Below are 14,111 nucleotides of genomic sequence, written 5' to 3'. Positions count from 1 at the left end.
TTTGCAAGTGCAAAAACTGAACTGACACAATTTGTAATATCATTTAATCTCAAAGACTCTTAAAAACCCCACACCAGTCTCTAAAAAGCCTGTCGATTTCTCCATCCTTGTCTTCGTTTCACCACAGCCGCAGTCTCGATGTTGTCTTTGGCCCTGCTTGTGATGTTGTGTGAAGCCACAAGGCCATTACCAGAATTATCAGCAGGGGGACTCCAAGACCAAATTTCACTGTGTTGGGTCCAGCCGTGAGTGGTAACGGTGCAGAGAGGGCGACAAAAACCTCTAAATGTTACAGCGCATTCACCAATAAATCCTCCACACCCAGTGGTAGAATTTCACAGGCGTCTCTGGCCGTGCTCGAGTTGGTCTAATCGATTGGTCCTCAGCTGCTTTTATTTGTTTTTGCTGCTCGTCTGGGATGGACAGCATTGCTTACAATTCGCACCTCAGTGAGATCTCATAAATTTCTTCAAAGCATTTTCCTAGCTGGTGTTAAAGAGCTGTGGCCAGTTTATTGTGTGTTTGAACATGGCCGTCATCCCATTAACCTGTTGCTGCTTTTCTGTTTTATATCCAAGTCAAATGAAAACGTTTGGGTTTTGCACTGTTGAGCAGCCAAAGTAAGCAATATGAGGATGTCACTGGGAAAATCCGTAGGGTAGTTATTGCTCTTGTCAGACATTTTTACAGTGCATCAACTCATATAAAAAAATATATTCAACAGCTTGATCAGTTATGGAAAATTGGCACATGTCATTTCAATCAACTCAGCCCAAAAAGAACAGAGGAAGACAACTTCAGCACTTGAGCAGTTTAGTTTTCATAGCTAGAAAAAAGTTTTAGCAGCTCTCCTTCACAATGTCTTTGTCTTAGTCATACAGATCGTTCAATTGTCACACTAATCAGGGATCAGAAATATGTATGGTTGCTCAAACCGGTCTAACATGGCGGCTATTTTGGAAACGTCTTATTTCACCAAAATGGTTCACCGAAATGAGTTTCTGTAAACATTTTCTGCGAGGAATAAGCCATGGTGTTGCTCAATCTGTCTGTGCTTTAACTCAGCAACGGTTAGTTTTCATGGGTTATGAAAGTTTCCAATGGCAACCCATCTCACTTTTGCGTAAAGTTGCCAGATTTTAATTTGAGCAAATGAGGAGCTGCCAACACGAAGGCCCATCTCTCGTAATACAACACTACCAGCATGCATTGCAGGGCTTGCTTAGACACTCGGTGGCGTAGAAATGATCCTGTGGACACATAAAGACTTTTCAACATCTGTTTAAAATGTGTCAGATTTCATTCCTCTTCTAAAGCTTCTTGGATGCAGTTACACTTCACTCTTTATTTAGATGGATAGCTGTCAAAGTGTTAACAGGGTCATAGTCATTGTAGATGTAAAATCATCAGGGGTACTCCATTTTACAGCTCTTCATAATAGTTTTTAACATTTTTATTATCTTTCCTTTGTGTTTTCAGGTAATGAATATTGCCATGACACATCTCTAAAGTCCTTGCATTGCTTACAGTAATTCATTAAGACACAAGAACATGACTCCTCTGCTTACTTAACGCTGCAACTAGAATACCTGAGATGACCTGAATTATCCTTAAAGCTGTGTAAATTCTTCACAGACATTAAAACATGATCCGCCCTCCTCACCTAAAGCAAACATCCAAATCCAGAACACACACACACACATAAATCCTTCCTTACTCTGTATATGCGCATCGAACCATAGCACGTCCAGCCTGTACTCTAACGTACACAGAGACGCACACAAAGCATGAAATCACACGAGCGCCCACGGGGGAACACCCTGGTCCAGCGGCCGACATTGTTGTGGTCTGCTCTGTGGCACAGTGTTTCTGGGCGGCATGTCTAGTTTTTGCGTCTGCATGGCACCAACAGGAATTCCATTCAAAGATCCTTTTTCTTATCATGTGTTTTAGATTTAGAGGAATTTCGAGACCATATATGATGTGGTGTGAAACCCTATAACAGTATGAAACGTATTAATGGAGGTAAGAAGTATTTTTTGGCTGGAAGCTGTACCTCTAATGGCAGCGTGGGCTTGTAATGCTTTGTAAAAACGGAAACAGAACATATTTTCACAAATTCACTTATATATACATATACGCTGCAGACTCTTGTGAGACTTTAATCCTTGCTTTGGCTTCCAGAAAGTCAAGTGTCTCTTTGGCGACTTCTATTTCTGCCGTCTTTTCCATACAGAACGCCACACGCTATATTGAGCTGAGTGAATGTGGTAACAAGATGCTCATAACAAAACGCTGAGAGGGGGAACATTCCACGACTGGGTTCCTGATGTTGTTTTCATGGTCGCTGCTGCTGTCTCGGATGGCAAATATTCCTCAGAATCAAAATAGATTGGTATTTGCGGACGCTGTCATCCAGGCGGACGTGCACGAGCTGTTGTTGGATGTGTACCAGCAAACTTACTGTTACGGGACAATCTTGTGCAACTAATATCTCACCCTGGAGATTAAAGATGCATCCATTGTCCTTGTTCAACATTTGGTGACAGGCCGTATCACTGCTCAGAGTCCTGGCGTTGCCGTTGGAGCAGCACAGAAGCTCCAGAGAGCGCTGAGATGAAAATGCGATTAAATATTAAATGGATGTTTTGGCCCTGCTCTCTGACGGAGAGAGTTACTAAAAGGTGTCCATCCCACTCCCTGCAGTCTCGCTGCTCCTAAAATAAAGGCAGTTGCCAAGCCTCGGAGGGGTTTGCTTGCTTTGAGGGATTGAGGAGGTGAGTGTGAAGGGAGAATTGGTGGTTTCAGGTGGTGGAGTTTCAGATTTACATGTTCGCTTTAATGTCTAATTCAGAGCAGATTGTCCTGGATGAGGACTATCATGTTCAAGGCTAGGGTAGCCATTAAAGGATCATTTAGATGATTCAGAGTGTAATGTTTGGGTCCGTGACAGTAGACTTGACCCAGTTTTTCCTGTTGGCGTCTCCACACAGTCAACATAGTTGCATAAAAGAAAGCTCTAATTGAGTTGTGAATTTGGTCTAAATGTTATTTTGCTGATCTTAAAGGCCCTGCACACCTACACAGACAATTGTAATCACTATTTAGACGTCAAGTCATTTAATGTCAACTAAACTCTAGGATGCAACAAACTAGTGAGGGAGCTGTCATTCAGGCAGTCTGTAATCTAGACAATCTTGAGAAGAGCAGCTGTGTGGGTGGACTAGAAGTGTTGTGTGCAATATAGATAAAGGGGTAAACACTGTTGTATATTGAATAACAACATATTAGGTCACATAGTTGTTTTTGTAAATTTAGTTGAAAAATCTGATTGAAATGTTGCTAATCTATTTAATGAAATACCTGGAAAAATCAAGGTACTAGTTTTCAGCTTCAGCTGAACCTAGAATTCATTTAAAATAATTTAAGGCTCCAAGGTGTCTTTATTTGTACAGGTTTCAGCTCGTTTTCTTTCCTTCTGACGATGTCTAGCAGAAACTGATGGCTTACTTTTATCTTGTAAAGACGAACATGAAGACTGGCCACAACAAATCTTTTTAGAGTTATAGATTTTTAAATTATCCATCTTTACATCTTAGCCTTTCTTACCCTCAGCTGTGAATGAACTACAGGTTCGAATAAAGATATTGGCCTTGAAAAGCACGTTATGATTGTTTTTTGGCTGAATTTTTTTTTTTTTTTTTAAATCATTTTGAAGCAAAATGTGCATTCCTAAGTTTAATATTTCAGTTTGCCAGAACAAATATGGGTCTAGTGGGTTCGCATTAAATCAAACCACTGAACACAGATCTGGCAGAACTGGAAACACTATTAAAAAGAGATCATTTTTGCTTTCAATACGGACAAGAGAAAGAAACCAAGTGAACCAAGTGTCCAACAGTGCTTCCAATGTATCTACGAGCATGTGAGTACGGTTTTAAGACAGACTTTAAAAATGTTAATGTTTTCTCGGTAGAGCAACCTCTTCACTGGCTTACAAATCTCTGCCATTTGATTGAAAAGTTAATCACCCAACCCTGCTTAAGACTATTTTTAGCCTACGCTGTGTAACACCTGAAATGATCCATGAAACTCTGTCATCTCTCTTCCAACGGCTGTCCTTTTATAATCTTCGCCAAAGAGGTTATGTTTTCACCCGTGGAATATTTGTTGGCTGGTTGGTGGGTTTGTCAGCAGGATTACACAAAAACTACTGAACAGATCTCCACAAAACTTGGATGGAGGACGGGTCTCTGCCCAGAATAGACCCCATTAAGTTTTGGTGCGGATCCTGATAAAGGGCCGGATCCAGGACATTTTTCTCACTTTCTTTAACAGTGTCAGATACTGTAGGGCAATTTTTATGAAACTGTGTCTGGTATCTGACTACAAAAGCCTAACCAGGGCTGGAGCTGCAAATAAGCTTTACCTAGAGGCCTTATATACGTTCCATCTGTTGCTTTTTCATCCTTACGTAACAATATTTATCTGTATGGTCCTTGTTGAATAAACAAATAAGTCACTGTGTGTTGAAGCAACTCCTGGCCGTCTCTCTGACCACCAAGTCTGCCACACAGACATTAATCCTTTGTAGCTGCCAGATGAGCTGCATGCATGCGGAGGAGGGAGGGTCGGCTGTACGTTTGTGTGCCTTTATAGATTTCACAGAACACATATGCTTCCTTATCTGTATTAGCCCCACTTGACTTCCTCCCCCGGCTGTGAAAACAATCCAAGTTCTGCTGGCAGTTCGCAACTTTGTGCTGCTTCTCTCAAAACTTCCCGAACGTTCCTCGTATTTACCTTTTAACTTGTGTGTGCGTCCCGTCTTCCCCTTTCATTTGTTCTTATGATTTATTGATAAGCCTCGAACACGTGAGCCTATTAGCGTGCCTGTGCTAAAAGTTTTAAAGGTTGGCAGCGGGAGAGGTGAGTTAGGGAAAGAGAGAGAGAGGAGAGAGGAAAGGGAGAGGACTCACTTCAGGCCGCCTGGTGTGTGTATGTGAATGTGTGTGTGCATACTTCAGAGAGAGTTTTGTGTGGTGAGTGGGTGGGTGCGTCAGTCAGTCGGCCTGGGCTTCTCTGCAGTGCACTCAGCCACTGCGCTTCTCCTCTCGGCTGAGTGGAAACATCATGTGTCTGTGGGACGCCCAGAGGAACAGCCCCGTTTCTCCAGACTGAGACCAGAATAGACGCTTAAAGACAGACTGACGGAGGAGGAAGGTGCAACATGGACTCGAGGAAGAACTTGGAGTAAGCTATCGCGAAGGAAAGAGTAAGTAAAAGAGACAGAAACCAGATTTTTGAGGACCTGGATATGCCATGCTGGCCCAGAGGAACGGGCTCCCTCCAGGCTGTAAGCCGGTTCCTCTGAAGGATCACCCAGACCTGCGGGATGTGGACGTGAACGCTGAAGGCTGCTGCTCCCTCTCTCCTTCCCCATCTTCTGGAGGGTGTCCCTGGGCTCGTCTGGCCGGTGTGGACGGCTGCCTGTCGGAGCCGTACTGTCTCTGGTTCCAGCTTTTGGCCAGAGCCTACTGGGGAGAGGTGGAACTGGGGCTCACCAGTCCCAACCGCAGCGTGTCCTGGGCTCGGCTCAGGGAAGCCTCCAGGAAGAACTGCGTGCGATCTCGGGTAAGGATGGAGATGGAGATGGAGAGCATCCTTTTTGAGGAGGTGCAAGGGAAATGTGTGTTTAGGCGATATCAGCGTGTGGCAGAGGCATATAGGTTTACATAGGAGAGGTTCAGGGCAGCTACACTTTGTTGTGCTGTCTGAGGAATTTTGAGTGCGTCATCCTGCTCTCCAGCGGCAGGGTAGTCCTGTTTCACTGACCGATATCTTTTGTAACTGGAGTGTGTCTGTGTGTGTGTGTGTGTGTCTGTGTGTTTGGGTTTTAGGTTTCGTTTATTGTTGGTCCCTTTGGTAGTTTCAGAGTGACACTTTGCTGTACACTGTCAGCGGAAGATATTGTTTATTTTCCAAACAGCCATGACTTTTTAATGTAGTATGGACTGAAGCTTAAAGGAAATAAGTCATTGTGGATCGAAAGTAGGGACTCTAAGGCATATTTTTCCAACAGTATAGTGAATGAGTGTGACTAATGTTGAAGTTTGTGGTCTTGGAGGGAGTGAAGCTTGGAAAGACGAGGCAAGAGGGAGTGAAAGAAGTCGATCCATGAGGTCAGACTGCTCAGGAGTGACTCACAGACTTAAGCAAAAAAAAAAAAGAAAATGAATAGCAAAGAGTCCACGCGTAATGTCATTCAAATTCCTCATCTCATATACATAAAGAAGCAGGGACAGGCATGCAAATGCACCATCCTGCAGGCCAGGGCACCATATGGCAGCATGTGGATCAAACCCTCAGTGTGCACATAATGGTGAGTGTTTTGATGAACAGATTGCATGCATAATTGAGTTGTATTATCAGGTAATTGTGCGTGCTTGTTTGGAGCAGATTTACAGTATTGTACCTTTTTGAATATGCCTGTTTTGTGGGAATCTATACCAGCTGTAGTTTTCCCTCCTGCTGTATAATTCAGCTTGTCACATATAGAGAAAGGAGATGGAAAATGGGGCATTTAAAAGCATATGGCCAAGCTGTTGCGTAATACAGCATTAAATATTAAGCTCAAAATCAAAACAAACAGCTGAGTTGACGCGTCAGCTCTTCCTCTCCTCTCCGCTCCTCTCTCCATTGTGGACTGTGGCTCACTTCCAGCTCCACACCACTCGGGTATTGCTGGTGATTTCACCAGTCATACCATTAAGCCCACACCCATCCCGCTCTCCGGAGGCCCCTACATCTGCTGCTCCCAGACAAGCTGAGGAGAAGGTGTAGAGAGAGAAGCCAGAGGGGCGTCTTTGTTTTGGATCCACACCTAAGATGTATTTTGGTAGGAGAAGAGCCTGTAGAGAGATCCTGGGTCAGGGCTGAAACTCTTGGCAGGCTCTCGTAGCTCAGTCACTGTGGTGGTGTTAGCAATAACCACTAACGCACGCCCTGTGGTGCAGTGGTTCGGCTCCATCATGACTTTGATGATGGATGTGACAGAAGTCTCACTGCTCAGACTGCTCAGCGCAGCAGGAGAGGTCAGAATGTTTGTCAGTGATGGCGCAACATGAAGTCACTGTGATTAAGGGTTATAGAGTTATTTCCCAATTTCTACATTTATGGTTGATTGTAAAGTTCCTTAAAAGGTTTTGGAAAGAAAAAAGAGTTGTAATACTTGACGTTGACGAGTTTTCTGCTTCAGCATATCATTATATAGTAAACGTTGATTGCACAATGTAATGGATATAGATTGATGAAACCATCAGCGTTTACATTGGTTCCCGATAAACCTCACTATCACGTTACGTCATTTGTGATTCTGGGGAAAACTGAGACGATCCAGTTGTCTTTGCAACAGCAGCACCAACAATAATACCACTTGGAAACGCCAGGGGGGAAAGTTGTCTGTTGCCACTTTAAACACAAAAATATACAAACTCTTCAATAAATTGGTACTTCTTTGGGCTGTTTGGCTGCAACTAACAGTCATTTTCATCATCAGTTAATCTGCCAGTTATTTTCTTGATGGAGTCAATAATCATTTGTCTCTAAAATATCCATCACAGTTTCCCAGAGTCCATTGTGACATTGAGATTTATTGATTCGTCAAACCATCAGTCCGATCCATCGGTCATAAACCATCTTTTAAGACATTAAAACAATATTTTTGGGGGCTTTTTTGCCTGATGAATCACTAGGACTGGTTATCATTTAAAAAATATCTAATCGTTTCATCCTTACCCGCCTGATGTGGCTGTCTAATTGTCTTGTTTAAAGTTATTTAAAAAATTCACTAACAGCTTCTGTTCTCCATTAAAATGTGAGTACCTTGTATCTTTCTTTCTATTTCTATGATAATAAACTGAACATTTTTGGTGTTATGGACAAAACACAACATCTGACATCACCGATTCCCGGCACCTTGGATGCTGGGAATCGGTGATGGACATTTTCACAATTTTTTTAATGGACCAAACGATTATTAAACTAATCTACTGAATATTTTCTCAGTGAATCAATAATGAAAATAATCATTAGCCGCAGCCTTTCATCATACTGTGGAGCCTTTCATCGCAATACAATCACTAAGATAAGATCTAATATATGACCACCCATACTCCCTGTGTGTTTGTGCGCTGTGTTTTTCTTTGGTCTCCTCACATCATCTTCAGGAAACGAGGGTCGTGAACGTACACTGGACTGACTCACAGTGCTCTGATTCAGCGTAAACACTTTGTTCTTTTTGTTATAGAACATTTAACATCAACAATTTGCTGCTCATGTGGAGCATGTGTTGTTATGTCGGCATGAACGTAAAGTTACGCAAGCTGCCAGCGTTTAAGGGTTGTTTTCATCCCGTGTTAGTCACAGTAGGAATGTAGGAGATAAGTCTGTCATCATGCAAACACGCCAAATAGCCCTGCAAAGCTCCAAATGTGCAATAACTAAAGCCATATGTATGGTTGTGTGGAGCTCTAGGCGGGCACAAATGTGGCTGAAATGACAGTCCTGATTATGTTGACAGACATTGCAATTGCTGACATGAACCACAACTTAGGAACAAAATTATTTGACTGCGTTTTTGGCCTTTGTCACCAACATTTGAACAGTTTTCATCTCAGGAAAGCTACTACTACTGGATGTGTTGAGTGAGAATGAATTTCTTCTGCATTTCTTCTACATGATGTATTTACTGTAAACTTTTAAACTGCAGTTCACTGTTTAAGGCTTCATATTCCTCTGGACACAGAAACTCTGAGTCCTGCTGTTTGTTTAGCTCCGTTAGCTGTTGTCGTTGTTAGCCAAAACCTTCGGCATGACTCTGTTGCCTACCAGCTGCTAATAGCTAACTAGCTCTTCTCCTGCTGATTTAAACCCATTTGGTGTTCATAATGTAGTATTACAAATGCAAATTTTATCTTTTTGGATTTCCTAAATCAATTTACTTACGATTAACAAGGTCCCGATTCCATTCAGTTTGATTTCCGATTCAATATCGAGTCAGTTTGGGATATTTCAGATACGATGCCAATTTTGCTTGGATATGAAAGAGATTATGAGGGACCTAATGCTTTATATTGTCCAAGGAACCCTCTAACCTGTCACATTATTAAAAAATATTAATGTTAACATTAATAATCGTCCATAGATGACACCATCTCACTCACTCACAAATTACTGTTTTGGTAGCATTCAGAGATTTATTCACCAAACAAAAAACGACGATGTTTATTTCAGATTCACATCCACAGGAAAAGGTATATGAAATGATCGATCTCAGGATTTTATTAATCAAAATCATGTCATTCCAATAAGGACAGATTTGAATTGGAAATACTTTTTTTTCTTTAAAAACCCAGCAATTATATTTTTTCAGGTCTTATGCTAAGAAGCCAGCGAGTAATAGCAACTATATTAACAGCATAAGAAGACATGCTGTGTTTCAGTCAGCGCTTGGTCCAGTTTTTAATGCTTTAAGTGAATGTTATACATGATTATAGAAATCATTAATTAATAAAAATCCCACGACAAACTAATGATACGGTGGAAATAAGTTAAGATATATTTTGAAATTTTGTCTGGTCATCAGTTTGTGACGACAGAAAGCAGAAAGGTTGCAGGTCAAATGTGTTCAACGAAAATAAGCAGGTTACGGTCTAAGGTCATTATGTAATCATCCATTTATGCAATATTACTTAAAACAGAAGCACACTACAGTCTTCTAACAATAAACCCTCTTGTTTACTCTCTCTTACTATTCCCCAAACCTTGAAAAAGTGACACCTTGTTATTCAGTAGAAACAACATAACGTAGCCTTATAACTGTGACGAATCCTCAACAGGGGATTTCTTGTGTTTTCAGATCGAGTTGAGCCATGGGCGGTTTCATCTGTGAAAACACACTTTTCATTGTTTTAGCAAAACCACTTTTCTTTGCACAATTACCAGGGATGAAACGAAATGAGTGACTGTACTCTTTTTGGTTCTCAGCAGTGAACATGTGGTATTTTACTATCCGTGTGTCATTATTTTCCCAACCGCATTTGTTTTCTTTGCTGGGGAGCGTTGCATCATCTAAAGCATCTAACCGTAACCCAACATGCGTTGTCAACTGCCCAAGGGGTCCCAAGACAGATATTTTCTTGTTAAATATGGGATTCTTTCAATTGATTGCCTTCTGAAAGTCCGAGCAGGCAAAAACGTTGCAGGAAACAATGTTGAGTAACAATGAACTAAACTTTTTTCCCCAGATTTTGCACTTATGAACTTGGTTAAGAAGAGTTAGATGAGAAAATTAATACCATATTCACATCTGTTTGCTAAATATGAAGCTACTGCCAGCAGCAGGTTAGCTTTGCTTAGCTTAGCATAAAAACTGGAAACAGGTAGCCTGGTTCTTTCCACTGTAATGAAAACTGCGCAAACGTACCTTTAAAGCTCACTAATTAACAAGTAATATCTTGTTTATTGGAAAACCAAACATGCTTTATGCTAAGCTAACTAGCTTTTGGTTGATAATAGCAGAAATGAGTGTGGTAACAGTTTTCTCATCTGTCAAGTAAACAAACAAGTTCATATATTTTCACACTGTATATGTTCTGAAGCTCAAAACTGACATTACCGTTTGTTTGTTCTTCTTCAGGCCAAGCAGAAGGATGGGCGCGATCAGAGCGAGGCGTCGGCCGCGGCTTCTCCCGGCCCAGAGGAGGAGCCTTTTTCCTGGCCGGGGCCCAAGACACTTCACCTGCGGCGAACTTCCCAGGGCTTCGGCTTCACACTGCGACACTTCATCGTCTACCCGCCTGAGTCTGCCGTCCACAACTCTCTGAAGGTGACATAACATCTCTGACGACATTAAGACATAAGTAAAACAAAACAAAACATCCATCTAGTGCAATTTGGAGCTGAATACATTTTAAAACAACCAAGAAATTCTGACCGCTGGCGAAAGAAAAACTACTGACGTTTCCAAAGTAAATAAACTTTTGTTGAATCAAGTGATGTAAGCCTCAGGCAGGCAGGAGGATCTGACTTAATTTAAGACACTGTCATTTAAATCCTTGCTTAAAGAGACGATATATTAGAAGCAGATGAAATAAGCTCCGACCACAGCTGTTTAAGGAAATAAATCTGGATTTTGATTTATAGTTTAAGGAAAAATGAAAGACTTTTGGGACCAACATGCATTATCTCATAGCTGATCCATACCTCTGTTTAACTGTACTATAGTCAGTGCTTTATACGCTTCAAATCAGATGGTGGTGATTCTGTCCTCTGTTTTAACTCTGGCCTCGCTGTCAAGGGAGCTAAAATTATAACTACTGGTCAGTGTTGCAGATTTTTATCATGAAATGTGCCTTTATTTAGCTTTTTTTTTAATGTCTGCGGTGATTAGAAATCTTTTGATTTGTGTGACATGAGGGGGAACAATATCAGAATTATGACTTTCAGCTGCTATTTGAACACGGCCCTAAACAAACACCAGAGTATTTAGTGCTGTTGGGACATGTGTCTCAGTCCTCAGGATACAGTATGTACTAGTGTACTATTTTTGCTGAGATCTTTCTGAAGCTTTTTCACCACATGTTGTAATTTGTTCCAGCTGTGATGAGTTTCCTTTGTGCTGCAGAGTTGTGAAGTGGGAGGAAGGGTTTTTCCCCATTCTGTGTTCCCATTTTAAATTATTATTTTAATGATATCCTCAGTGGTAGTAAGTAACTGGATAACTCTTAATAACTGTTGAAGTCAAAGTAATAAATACCTGATTAATGAATAAATACATTTGGATCACTGAACATCAAACTCAAAAAAATTATAAATTGGTGACATCCCCTCAGTGCCAATAAATTAGCCAAGCCGATTAATCGCCTCACCTGTAGTTTATGTTACGTCCACCGTTATAATTATTTCCATTTGGTTTCAGAGAAATCTTATCTTGTTAGTATGGCAAACAGCGCCATATATACTACAGTACCCAAAAGTCTTGGTCATTGTTGGCATTGAGAAACGAATCGGAGCTGAAACAAATTCAAAAGGCTTCTTTGTTGTAGCTGGAAACAAAACATGCTGCTACAGTTGTTGACAGAGTTTAAAAGCAAAGCTATTGTGTTTCCAGTTCTTTCCAAAACCATAATTTCAAGCTTAGGCCCAGCGTTAGCGGGTCATGTTATGTCATTTTTGGGTTTTTGGATGTTTTTTTTTTATTTATTTTTTATAGAAATAGACTTTAGGACTCTTGGGTAACTACTCACCTTCGCCTGTACATTTGACTTTAAAGAAAAAAATTAAATAACATTTTTTTATGGCAGTTTTTCATTTCTTTTGTACTGATGATTAAATCAAGTGACTTTCTTTTCTCCAACTGTAAGTCACATAACATTGTCTATAGGAAAAATGAATGGGGTTTTTACATCCAGAACTAGAGGTTACTGAAATAAGTTTCCACTTCAAATCTCCGTTCATTCTGGTGAAACTGCAGTGACCAACTATTTTGATAATTAATCATTTGAAGTCATTTCCAACTATTTCCATCTCCTCATTTTGAAAATCCGCTTTTCTTGTCATATTAAACTGAATATCTTTGGGTTATTTGGATTGTTGACCGGACTAAACAAGGCATTTCAAGAAAAGTAAATTTGGTTGTGATTTTTCCCTATTTTTCTGAAATTTTATCAAACAAACAATCAGTTAATCATGAAAATAATTGGTAGTTGAGGCCAGAATGATTCTTGATTCAAGGTCCTTCAATAGCACATTTTGACACAGGCTAAATATCCAGCTAGAATAAGTATGTAGCATGAAGGTTATTTAAATGTTATCTCTAGAAATATAGGCCTAATCAATTCAAATCTAATCTGTTGAAGATGTTATTGAATTTGTTTAATTGCTGAGTCGCCATCACTTGTCATCACTGACACTGGACTCAGGAGCAGTGATGTCTTGGTTTAGAAGTGTACATATTAATATGCACATGCAGGGTCAGTAATTCAGTGAGAGCCTGTCTGACTTGTATCATCCCACCTGGGAAGTCAGCCAGCCATCCTCTGGATAACATCAGTACCAGTGTGCCCTTTGGTATTAATCCTGACGTTACAGCACATCCGGCTCCTAATGGGCACAGAGTAGCACAGACTAAAGGGCTTTGGGTAAATATGGCCGGGCTTCTTTTAATGGGAAAATGTGCCTGTGTTTCGAGTCGGCGCTCTCAAAGCTTATCGTGGCGTCCTGACTATTAGTTTTTGTAAGTGATAATTCAGGATAAGTTGGGTTTACGTTCCTCTGAAGTGTATTTTGACAACCTCTCCAGTTTGCACAGAAGGATTTCCTACAAAGTTAGCATAGTGCCTTCTGTTTATAGCTTTTGGCGTTGCTTCTGCATGTTGAAGGAGACGCTGTGGCACGACAGTTAGGATTTTCAGACATTTGTGTAACTGAAAAGATAGACGGATCGTCCCAGAGGCCTTCTTGGGTATCACGATGTCGTTTCGGCTATTTTCAGTCCAATCTGGGCCGTTGTGTGCGTCTGTGATCTTGCTTTAACTTAATCGAAGGATGTGAAAGCTGTGTGGACTTGGGATTGAACTGTCGTTGGCAAATTTGTCCTCCTAAAAGCTAAAAGGTCTTAGATGCTTGCCACGTCAAATTAAAGCAGTTGCCAGTATTCTCATTTATTTGTCACATTAATTCTGTGACATTTAATGGAAATAACAACTAAAACAAGCTGTTGCTTAGCAGAAATGTGTCTGTGTGTCTTTTAGCCGCTGTGGTCGCTTGTCATAAATCAAATCTGAGAAATATACAAACCGAAACCTTAAATTTCAATCCATCAGGTCACACTCACTGTAAACTCTCACCAGTTCTCCCATTACGTAACCCAAACCGACAAGAGGGAGAGGGAAAAAAAATCCCCATCCTCCTGCATTGGTCACATTTCATTGTAATTACTTTTAGGGTCTTGGATTGAAGCCCTTGATTAATCGCAATTTGGAGGATATTGGGGTTAGCTTGAAGACCATCTTAAGGAAAGCCTTGGGAGAGCAGCAGTGAGTCTTAAA

At 40.9% G+C, this 14,111-nt stretch overlaps 2 protein-coding genes across 6 annotated transcripts in view; one reads left to right on the top strand and one right to left on the bottom strand.

Annotated features, from left to right (window-relative positions):
* The window catches only part of thnsl1 (threonine synthase like 1), a gene marked incomplete at its 5' end in the record, with an annotated part of 333,814 nt that overhangs the window by 56,070 nt on the left and 263,633 nt on the right, over positions 1–14,111 (bottom strand). The window lies entirely within an intron of this gene.
* Positions 1–14,111, top strand: part of arhgap21a (Rho GTPase activating protein 21a) — an 87,371-nt gene that overhangs the window by 33,075 nt on the left and 40,185 nt on the right. For 3 of the 5 annotated variants that reach the window (XM_084341161.1, XM_084341160.1, XM_084341159.1), the window contains one exon: positions 10,700–10,888. In XM_084341161.1, the coding sequence (XP_084197287.1) occupies positions 10,700–10,888 (189 nt within the window). Of the gene's footprint in view, positions 1–5,148; positions 5,635–10,699; positions 10,889–14,111 lie in introns of those variants that run through there. The other 2 variants (XM_084341158.1, XM_084341157.1) reach the window with 1 other exon arrangement.

Source organism: Pagrus pagrus (assembly GCF_965226575.1).
Source record: "Pagrus pagrus genome assembly, chromosome: 20".
Lineage (NCBI taxonomy): Eukaryota > Metazoa > Chordata > Actinopteri > Spariformes > Sparidae > Pagrus > Pagrus pagrus.
Note: the sequence above shows the minus strand (reverse complement) of the source record. Positions and strands in the feature narration are given on the sequence as shown.